Here is a 12,036-nt window from a genome sequence, read left to right as displayed (position 1 = left end):
CATCATGTGCAGACGCACATTACCGATCCTTTCTCGTTGGCATTAAATTGTCGACAAAAATTTATATTTATACAGAACACAATAAAGTTATAAATGCATATATGATTTGGAAATAGTTCAATTATTGAATGCGAGCTGATGGTTCCGCTGCGGGATCTTTTCTGTTTTGACCCCCTCTCCCCCCCCCCCCCCTCAAGCTTCTTGGGCTGATGTTATTTTACCCAAAGCTCAACGTGCTCTATTAATAGAACCTGTCGGGGTATATTTGTCACGTTTTATATTTTGTAATTTGATCAGAATAACGTTTCTGCAGCCCCCCCCCCCCCCCTCCACACTCAATATTAAATAAAGCGCACTTTATGCCCATTATGATGGTATATATAGGCTAATAAGAGGTGAGAACAACCATTACATTTTACGGGTTTTTCCATATTCGAATATTCGAGTAGTCACCCCTCCCTCCCCCCCACCCACCGTTCCACGAAATTATATCCCCTATTATGATATAATCGCGGAGGCTCAATGCAATAGATGCCCTCTCAGATAAAAGGCGCAATAAAAGAAATGACTCTTACAATTTCAAAAAGGTGTTAAAATATCAATTATGGATGATCATATTCAAAGGAAAACAGTCCCCGTACTGAGGGTTATTAGTGGAAGGTATCAAAGAAAAGATCCCAATTTTTATGGACACTTTTCCTCCAATTTGATATCATGCGTGAAATAGGTCTCATCATCCATATCAATAATGGATAGATTGTGCGTTCTCTCCTCCTCTTTCAGAGATGCCAAGTACTCGCTCAATCTGTACGTCATTTGGTGGATGTGTTCCGCCCTATTTTTCCGCTCCTCCACTTTTTCCATCCGAATGTGCCATTCCACCATCATAAAGTTGATATGCTGAAACAGAAAAATTTTCAATAGGCATTCACCAAGCGTAGGAAGTGGGGGCGGGGGGGGGGGGGGGTGGGGAGGGGAGGGGAGGGGAGGGTGGTAAATGGAAGGTCTCTACAATTATTAGATCTGGACTTAAGTTGTCCTACTTTCACAATTTCACGCTCAAAATGTTGTGCACCCGATATTTTGTGTACCATTGACTTTGACCCCGATCAACAATGAGCAGTTTCCTATCCCTTTGCAAAAACAAAGCATGTTACTAGTCTTTGTGGCAGCCAATTTCCAAAAAGTGTCTGTTTTCTGTGTTCTTCTAATCTACGAGTGTAATGACATCATAAGTTAACTCGGATGAGCATGTTTTCAAATGAACTTCATTTGGGTCTTAAAATAATTGCGAAAAAGTTACAAGGTTTACTTGTAAGCAATTTGCCAGGGAACTTTACAACCAAGGGAGCAGGCATTTCTAACTGGGTTCAATTACAAAGCACCGCAGTCACAAATAGTAGTAATACAGGGCATGGAATACCCTTGCTTTTTTAGGGTAAATAAGGATATGAAAACTTATTTAGCCTCAGCTACCTCAGTCTCAGTAGGCGTTTTTTTAGCTTTCAATTTTAAACTCAATTGGCTCTGCTATACAGATTCGAATATAAGGTTACCCCAACCACTTCAATGATTTCAGAAGAGATCTCAACATCTGCAAACGTCCAGTGGCCAGTGAAATCATTATTCATAAAACTGCTTATATGACTGTTTCCTTGATCCAAAATAGATCCTATATTTCATAACCCCAAAAGATTCCCACCAAAAGTTGGTCTTGCATCTTCAATTCCTGCAAAATGTATGCAGGATTTTCAACATGTTTAGAAATACCGAATTAAATTGCGCGCGTGAAGAAAGATCTATTCTGATTAGCTTCTAATAAAATGGGATTCAATTTCTATGCTAAAATCAGTCAACTTAATGCATCAATACCAGCAATTACATAAGAAACAGTAACAGGGGAAATACAGGTTAAAAACCTCGATTTACTGTCACGATACCAGAAAGTTACTCATAATCGATTTGACAAAGAAGTAAGTTTTGTATTCGATAATTCAAAGCCTGTCGAATATGTCACACCTTGCAAAATGCAGAAAAGTCGATTGTTGCACGGCAAATGGAACAGTTGTACATTCCTTGCAAGGCTTCTTTCAAGACATTTTAAGATTTGTTGTAAGTATGGACGGTTGTAAGTATGACGAGTAGTATGTGAAGGAATCAATTTCCATTAATTTTCCTTTCCCTTTTGCCAATTTTCCACCATTTTTTTGCGCAATCAATTTTTGTCGCTTAAAAGTTATGGAATGCTTGATTTCATCTTCATTAATTATTGATAGCAAAGGATTTATGGTTTTCAGTCATAGAAACTGAGAACAGGCTGGTTCCTCGCAAAGGGCGGAGCTCATTTTGGTGTCTTAACAGCTTTTTAGTTATCATATTCAGAAAACACTAAACTCAAACATAGCATTCATGTAGCATACACTTCTAACTGAGTTCAATTACAAAGCACCGCAGTCACAAATAGTAGTAATACAGGGCATGGAATACCCTTGCTTTTTTAGGGTAAATAAGAATATGAAAACTATCTACTGCTACCTCAGACTCAGTAGGCGTTTTTTTAGCTTTAAATTTAAAACTCAATTGACTCCTCTATACAGGTTCGAAATTAAAGTTACCCCAACCACTTCAATGGTTTCGGAAGATATCTATCTCATCAGCTGCAAACGTTCAGTGGTCTGTGAAATCATTCAATGCAAATACAATCAACTGTTGATGTAAAAATTAAACAAAAAGAAAGCACTACAACCTTATCTAAATACAAATTAGTCAAACAGAAAGTTTTATAATTACTAAAGCGCTGATTTCTAATTATGCCTATCAGCTATTTTTGCCCGTTGAGTAGAAAAATTGGGTTGCTAGAAATTTTCTATCGCAATAACATTTTTTGATCATTTGTTGACACAAGTCAATCAGTTTCTGTCGCTTAAGGTCATGTAATGTTCGATTTCCTGTTCCCTAACTAATCATAGCTGAAGCGTTTCCTTTTTTTCAACTGTGTACGATCAACTAACGCTGCAATGATTTGATTTTATGTATTCATGTACCCTCATTTCACTAGTATGGCGCCAAAATTATGAAAATGCATATTGATGCGGTTCCTACTCTAATGTGGGAAAGATGAAAAAAAAATGTTTCATCTAAGCTATTTTGGCATGGCACACTTAGGCCTGAAAACATAATCATTGGCTATACATTTGTAAAAAAAAAATTGTAAAAAAAAGATTGGTTTCAAAAAACTTTCCTTTCTGGGGGAGGGGGAGGGGGAGGGGGATGGGGACTTCATGATAGCTCAGGTGTAGCTTGTTTTCGCGTAAACCAAAAATAGTTAAATTTTTGTCCCCGCAAAACTCCGCCTCTGTATGAATGAACTCTAAGTTACAAGTTCTTTCGATCTTATTCAAATTAGTAATTAGTTCCACTCCGCAAAAAATAAAGTTACTGATTCCTAAACGACTGTTCTGAAAGAAAAAAAGCCGTTCCTTCGCTTTTCTTGCATTTTGTTTTAATTTTTTTAAAATTGTATACAGTTGAACTTTATCGGTTTTAAAACCATTGCTTCCTTTTCAAAAGTCAACTGTAAAACTCTTCTTTTCTTGTCAGCTGTAAAACTTTTCTTGTCAAATGTTAACATGCTTCAGCTAGTTGAGATATTTAACACATTTGTAAGGCTAATGGCCATCGTGGAAAAAAACATATCTTCTGATATTCTCTTGAAATTATTAGACAGGATGAAGCATGATAACAAAGTTAACTCAAAGTTTTGAAGGTCACGAAATGAAAAGACAAATAAGTTTTGAAGGTCATGAAATGAATATAGAACTGTATTAAATTAGCCCTGATTGAGCCCTAATTGACTTTATTTTTTAAAAAAACGTATACAGTCAATAGGAGGTGGTAAATTTTGCGTTTAAATACACTGCCTAGGCCCTAGATTTTGTTTCGACAATTTTTTTCACGGGTTGGGTTTATTTCGTTTCACAGAGCCAATGCTATTTATAAGTCAAACTAAAATATTTGTCATATCTCATATATTCTAGGATAATTATTTTCCATAGAGGAATCAAGTTCGAAAAACCTTAATGCAAAAATAAGTTTACCCCTCAGTACATTATATACATAACTGGATATCGGTATGTCTGCGTCATAAAGATGAAGACTCTGTCTTTTTCCGAGCCATACGCGAGCGGTGATTTTGGATCTAAACGAATTTTCTGAGGACGCCATTTATTGTCAAGCCAAAATTGAGTCAAACTTGAATGCTTTAGTTCCAGTTACAGTCGAGGACAAGTAATTAAACTTTGCAAAGTTTTTTAGACCAGGAAGGTCTTTTCATACCAAAAACATTTCGAAAACTGTCCTTTATAAAAATTTTTTACACATGATATTGGCCCAGGACAGTCTTTTCATACCCAATATCGGTAAAAAAAACAGCGTTGAAGACCTGAAGTTGATCGCAAATGGTATTCTCATAACTAATATTGAATTACGGTGAAGCGACTTTGCAGCTTAAATGTTTCATGAATAACGCTATGTGTACATAATATCAGTCGATGACTGTCTTTTCGTAACAAACATCAGTCGAGGACAATTGCAGAGGAAAGTCTTTCCAAGCCGAATATAGGTAGAAGACAGCTCTTCATACCTGATATTGGTTTACAATGACGCTTTTCGGTAGCCTAAGTTTAATATCAGTCAACGACGGTCTTTTTTTTTACTCAATATCAGTTGATCACGGTCTTTTTTGAAGCAATAGCAGTCGATGGCAGTATTTTGAACCCATTATCAGTCTATGACGGTCTTTTTCTACCCAATTTCAGTCGCTGACGGCCTTTTTGTTACAAATATCAGTCTCAGACGATTTTTTGATTCCAAATATAGGTAGAGTACGGTCCTTTTGTCCCTAATTTCAGCCGTGGGCTGACTTTTCATACCCAATGTTTGAATATGAAAAATTTTGTAACCAAACAATGTTTGAATACATTTTCTCAAATGATGACAACTTTTTATCTAATTTTTTTAATGAATAATTCTTTTTAAACATAATATCAATGACGGTCTTTTTGTACCCAATATCAGTCGATGGTGGTCTAATCATACCCAATAATGGTTTAAGATGGCAACTTTCTGCAGCTAATACATTTTATGAATAACGTTCTTTTTTGCATAATATCGATGACGGTCTTTCTGTTCCCATTATAAATATATGACGGTCTTTTTGTACTCAATGTCAGCCGATGACGGTCTTTGTATACCTAATATTTCCTAATTGAAAAACTTTCATACGTTGATTTTTTTGCAGCTAAAACATATTACGAATTACGTTCTTTTTGAGCATTTTATCAATTACGGTCTTTATGTACCCAATATCAATCGATGGCGGTTTTCCTTTAATCATTTTCAGTCGATGACGGTCTTTTCGTAACTAATATCATTCGAGGACATTTGTGTTATACAAAATGTTGGCCGAGGTTGTTCAGCTCTTCTTACCTAATGTTGGTTTAATTTCACGCTCTTTGCTGGTTTAAGTTTAAAATCAGATAAGGACTTTTTTGTGCCCAAAATCAGTTGATGATGTTCTTTTATAACTAATTTGGGTCGAGAAAAATGTTTCCATACCTAATATTGGTCGTAGACAGTCTTCTTGTACCTAATAATTTGTCGACGGTTTTTTCATACCCAAAACTTGTGAAAGAAAAACTTTGGTACCGAACAATTTTTGTAGCTACCCGGACTTGGGTCTCAAAGCTTTTCAGCGCTGAACCAGTACGTTTCAAGAGTAAAAATTTAATTCAGTTCTGAAAATTGTATCTTCATAATATTTTCAGTTACTTTATGAGCAGTATTTCTTCATTATGAATATTTTGAGGTCATGGACTTCGCCCAAGCTAAATTTATCCTGTATATTCTGAAATTTAATCATACCCCAAAATTAAGTCTGAGCAGAATAAAGTCATACTTTTGTAGCTCACTACTGGTAATTATTATAGTAGTATACAAACTATTTATACTTATGCTGGTTTGTAGACGATTATCAAAAAGCCAATTTAGCGCAGTTGTTACAACTTGCTACGCAAATAAAATGTCACAAGCAGCAACGCGGAATTTCGAGTCCCATATAAAGCAAACTTTGTTGGCGGGAGTTTAGCTGAACATATTATTTTTCATGACAATTTTTCTCAAAAATCAGACTGGCCAGTGTAAATTGTGACATAAACAGAGTACTGCCCCTCTTAAAAAACAGAATGTCTATAGACTGATTCAACGCTGATTTGCTCTGCTATCAACCCGGGAAAATCTTTTATGAATAACGTTCTTTTTGTACATAATATCAATGATGGTCTTTTTGTACCTAATATCAGTCGATGACGGTCTTTTCATACCCAATATATCTAAAGCAAACAATTTACTACCGAACATTATTCGATGACATATTTTAATACATAATGATGGTTCAAGATAACAAGTTTTTGTAGCTAAAACTTTTTTTGAGAACGGTCATTTTGTACCTAAAAATGGTCGAGGATACTTTTCTTGCTTAACATTGGTAGAGTACGGTTTTTTTATCAGTCGATGCCTCGATTTTGGAGGTATTTTTTACTGCTTCATTTGCTCCACTGCAGTTTTTGTTTAAAAAAATCACCGTTATTACCGCAATTCTTATATTGTTAGCAGTGGATACCCCCCCCCCCCGGATAACCTCAAAACCTCGTCCTGGGATTAGGGATCATGGAAACGTTTAATTAAAAATTTCGATTATTTTTAATTATCTTTTTAGTTGCTTTTTTTTGCGATTTTTACTTACGATTAAAATTGAAAGATTTAATTGAAAGTTAAAAGTGAAGTATTTTAAAAAAATAGAACCTGAAGAGATCCGGATATAGCCATATCTGGAACAACATCAACCTCTGATCCCTCAATGTCCATTTTCATCACCACCCGCGGGGGAGGGGCAACCCCTCCTATCCTCATATGGGGTGCCAATATTGGCATCCGTCGCTTAGCAACCACATTGTTCACAAATTCACTCAGCCGAATTAGTTTGACTTGTTTGTACAAAGTGTCGTCTTTTGCATCCACGGCAAAGGCACTCAGTTCAGGGGGTATAACTCCCCCTCCGAGTTGGGACCCTTTTGACCCCGGACTATCGGAGTAGAATTTGGTCCATCCGTTCCTGTTAAATGGGCTCTTTTCTCTCCCTGTGCGCGGAAATCTTTCATCAATCGAAGGAATAAGCTGTCAAGTGTATGTTAGAACACTTTAATTTTCGACGTATAGAGTTTTTATTTTACTGCAAAAAAGCTACGATCTTTACATTCGGTTTCATGCGATTCCACAAAAAATCACAAAATGAAACCCAAGAAAAGTTTTTTATCTTACCACGATTAATCAGAAGCAATCGGGCAATTTCTCGCGCACCCCCCCCCCCCCCCCAAAAAAAAAGACATTGAAATTTTGCTTAATTTATAAGATGATTTTAGTGTGAATCATTCATAGTATTTGCTCTGATAATTTGCGAATGAGTCAAAGCCAAGTTTGAGAAAAGAGCAATTTGATAAGAGTCTTTCTTGTTTGAAACAGCAGTTTCTGTCAAGAACGTCACGTGACTTCCACATCCCCTGTGAACTCTTTCGATGGCTTTCAATCCCTCCGTGAAATCTGAGTTGGGTTCAAAGCCCACAGCACACACGTAAGAGTCACCACTGATTTATAGAGACCATTTTTTGTCAGTTTTGTCCGCATTTTTGTACGCCTTTTCATGCCTGCCAAACCCTACGTAAGTCTATTTTTGGTCGTTTATGGTAGTACCAATTACATAAAAACTTGAAACCGCGAGGTTAAAAGATATGGGGTAAAATTAATAGGGCGATCTCACCCCGCATCACATACCTCCGATTTCAATTATTTACATAATTGGTACTAATGGATCAAAATCAGTCACACGCGGGAGGTTTGGCGAAAAAGTTTGAGAATGGGTTTCAGAAACCTTTAATGCAATGCTAAAGTGACCAACGAGTCAACGCATCCAATTACACAATACCCAACAAAAAGGAATCTGATTTCTTTTGATCTTTACTAGCACTCGAATTTCGATTTATTTGAGAAAATCGATCAATTAGCGCTAAATATTTTAAAAAATTCATCGCAAAATCAGCAATGATTGTGGTGAAGGAGCACTGAAAAACTGCTCTGAACACTCTGATTTACAAAATAGCAGTCCGAGCATGTTTTGATTTTCAAGCATTTTTTGTCATATTCTTATTCCTGATATTATTTTTCCGCCGTATCTTGTTGCAGAAACTGAATGAAATTCTAGTCCGCATTTTACAGACGGATTAAGATGATAAACTTGAACCCAAATTATTTTCGACATCTCATTTCGTTCGTTCAGAATGACACAATAAACAAACTTTCTTAGTGAAAGATCTTGTGCACAATTAGGATATATTTGTCACTGAGTTTTTGCTGGACTTATCGTCTAAGCACTTAACAATTACGTCTGTGGTAAAACGCTTTACAAGAAACCTTTTTAAGAAAAAATTTTGCGCCTTCTGTCTTCTGCAAAACCTACATCTTGTGAAATTTGGTCAGGCATTAATTAATCAACACCTAGAAATTCTGTATAAGATTGTCAGTAGCTTACCAAAAGCTTTGAAACCATAGCTGGAAAAACTAGAAGCAGCCACTGAAAATTTCGTTTGCGATATGTTATGTGTTTTTCGGGACCCTTAAGCCCTAAAGAGGCTGAAAAATGTTGATGATTGTTTAGCTATCATCACATCTGTTACCCCTTAGATATGTAGTTCACAATATTTCTGAAAAAAATTTTTTGCATAAAGTTTTTAATTTTTCCTATTTTTTGAGTTTCCCTTCTCAGAAGCAATGATAGCAAGCTGCTGAACAGTGAGAAAAACAACACCAAAATTAGGTAGCCAGAATATACCACTCAGTGAATTGTCCAAAACCCAAGTTTTGCCTTTTTCATCTTCGGTGTTGGCGCTAATGAGAGTCTTCGCTAAGATACCTATCAGAAAAAAATAGTTTGTACCTTAATGAACAGAAAAAATTAAGCACCAAAATCACATCAACTCAAAACACAGTTGAAAGAAAAGAATTATTTGTGCCAAAGTTTCAGCGCAAACTGGATTAGTTTTTTATTTTACCTAAATATTACAAACTGTCGTATCTCAAAGAAGCGCAAACTGTGAAAGTTTGGTAGTTTACAAATTAGAATAGCTTCAGGATCACATTATTGGTCAGCCTGTCGCCTCAAAGCACCAATCTACAGAGAGCGTTGGTCTGAGTCAAATCCGATAAAAAAATCCGGTTACCGACATTAAAATTATTCTATCCCCATCATCCCCAAACTTTCAGGTTTATCCGACTTTAACAATTCAAGAAATTACTATTTTACTTTAAATAGTAACTACCTGTTAGCGGCAATTGCTTATTTGTCTCCCTAGAAAATTTACGGCGAAAAATCCAAAAAACACATCCTAACGGTTTCCCATGATCGTTCTATGCAATAATTTACACGTACGTACAACTGCGACCTTTAAAAATTGTTATTACTTACATTAGGAGCAAATTTTGCTTTCAAAGTATTAAAAACCTCTAAATCACTATTCTTCCATGTTAATAGCGCGGGTTGCGTGGTTGGGTGGATCCATAACATATACCAGCCCAGGAGCACCATTGAGTGTATAAGCCAATAAATTGTTAGTTAACAGCGAATTAACATAACTACTCATGGGGGTAGGAGCAAGTTTTCACAGGGGGCTTTTGTTATTCCTGATAAAATGCATTTCAAATACAATTTCTGGTTCTTTGCAAACTACCATGTTCACTTCAAAATCAAACTCACTCTCAAGTTGATGACTAAATTTAACTTAGTGTGGCCACACAAATTTTACGTTAGGTTAAGTATTAGATTTTGGGATTGTGAATTAATCAGTTCTTGTTTCTACAGCTTCAGAGAGGGGAAGTGATTGATAAACAAAAAAATTGCTGAACAAAAGCATATTGAGCTGTCAATATGTGCCACTTAATCAGTAAAGTTATAATAAGTGCAACAGGCCGAAGTCCAAATGTGTGGTCAGACTAAGTGTTTTTTATATATAGATTTATATTAGGGTCATAACTGTCATTTCCTGTTTAAGGTTTCCCGTTTATCTTAGAAGGATCATATTTGCTGATCCGGTTAACACATAGAATAATTAACGATATCGTGGTAATTAAGCGCGGATCGTTCAAAGAAAAAACAAAGTCTGTTTATGACACCATTTATTAGCCTTGTAAGCTTGCTAGGAAGTGCATACACGGGCAGGCAGGTCCAATTGGTTTGCCCCATGAAATGAGTTTAAAAAATCAGGATCGGGTTCAAGCTAGTATTTAATTTTAGTACAATAAATGCTAAAATTGTATAAAAATTCTTATATTCGATCGCCACGACAAGACAGCGCGTGTATTATTGAAAACCAGAAAAATGTGCCACAAAAGGAAAGAAGGAAAAAATGGTCCCTGGGCAACTCTTTCTGCCATTTTCTTCTTTTCTCTATTGACCCAAAGCTCTTTTGAAAGAACGAATGAATGCCAGCATTTGGGAATTTTTCCGGCTCAAACAGTTTCCGAATTTGAACTCCAATGTTTGATCCGACGTCCAGATAAACGTGATGACATCCGTCCAAAATGTTTTGACCTCGTTTCTGGGAAGACGTCATTTCTGGCATGTGAAAAGGGTGATAGGGGGTCAACATTTTAACAAAACACCAAAAAATGAAAAATGTTATTATCAGCAATGACGTTGGTTCGCGCATCGCCATATTTAAATTTGGAATATATGAGTATAGTTTAACTTGTTGTAATCTGACTAACTAATTTCAAGTATAAGAAATACACGGTAGTAGTAATAATCTGGCAGAAAATCTTAAAAGATATTTTACAGAATTTTTGCTGATAAATGGCGAACAATTTGGAAACGAACAGAATCGAAAGTTTTTTTTTCAAAAAAACGATGGAAAGCTGATACAAGTTAGTTAAGAAATGTTGACTATTTTTCAGTGGTTTTCAGCAAATAATAGATATGCTTTTGAGATGAAAAAAATAGCTTCTGCAATTTCTCCGTAACTTTACAGTTGAGACAAATACAAAAAATATAGATGGTTACAATATTGACTGGTATAGTTTAAAATTTCTTCATTTAATATGTTTATAGAAATTTTTATTAATAAATGTCGAAAATGCTGTTGCCGTTTTCGTTGCGAAGAAAACAAATTCCAAACTGCAAAACAAACAGACTTTTTCTGACATTATTGTTTTGTGCAAATTGAGAATACTACATTAAACGCTGGCTCTTCATGAATATCTTGAAATAAAAAAATATAAAAATGATCCACAAACTGACACGAAGCAGATATTTGAGATGAAAATTCGCTCAACAAACAAAAGTCGTATTAGTAAAAGAAAACACTCTAATTCTTCATATCTTTTCAATAACGCTTGTTTTGTTTCAAAAAGGGGTGTCATTGAGATACGGACAAAATGTTTTCTTTTAGGGTAATTTATAAACAACCGGTTTTCAATTCAGTAGAAACCCAGTAGATAACCCTTTCGAAGACGAAACGAAATATATATTGGATCATTGTCCAGGGGGGGGGGGGGGGGGGTAACGTGCCGATTAAGCTGAATTTTTGTTCATTCGATTTTAACTGATCGATATATCAATCATGGAAAAATAATGCAAGTAACATCACCGGAAAAATACCTTCAAAAAGTAATTTAATTTAATTGGAGATTTTTTAATTCCGCAATTTCCTAAGAATAATGAAGTTCAAATTTTCAAAAGTTTGTCTATGTTTTCAGTCTTCAAGATTGAGCAGTATTAGGTTAAAAATTTAAAGATGCCGTTGGGTGGGTAGGGCTTACTTGCAGATTTTCAGGGAATATTCCCAGTGAACAAGGATACGAGTCGCGACATGCAACAAGCCCACGTTGGATTTAACAACCTGATTTCCAATAAAAATTCAACTACAATTGAAA

General features: G+C 35.7%; 1 protein-coding gene across 1 annotated transcript; it reads right to left on the bottom strand.

The window, feature by feature from the left end:
- Positions 1 to 641: 641 nt before the first annotated feature.
- On the bottom strand, positions 642 to 11,114 carry LOC142354219 (uncharacterized). Its single transcript, XM_075406471.1, has 4 exons — positions 10,477 to 11,114; positions 7,572 to 7,700; positions 6,862 to 7,177; positions 642 to 900 (listed from the first exon to the last, which is right to left on the bottom strand). The coding sequence occupies exons 1-4, from the start codon at positions 10,818 to 10,820 to the stop codon at positions 685 to 687; spliced, it is 1,005 nt and encodes a 334-aa protein (XP_075262586.1). The 5' UTR covers positions 10,821 to 11,114; the 3' UTR covers positions 642 to 684.
- Positions 11,115 to 12,036: the final 922 nt, after the last annotated feature.

Source organism: Convolutriloba macropyga, chromosome 15 (genome assembly GCF_964194025.1).
Source record: "Convolutriloba macropyga chromosome 15, txConMacr16.3, whole genome shotgun sequence".
Classification (NCBI taxonomy): Eukaryota; Metazoa; Xenacoelomorpha; order Acoela; family Convolutidae; genus Convolutriloba; species Convolutriloba macropyga.
Note: the sequence above shows the minus strand (reverse complement) of the source record. Positions and strands in the feature narration are given on the sequence as shown.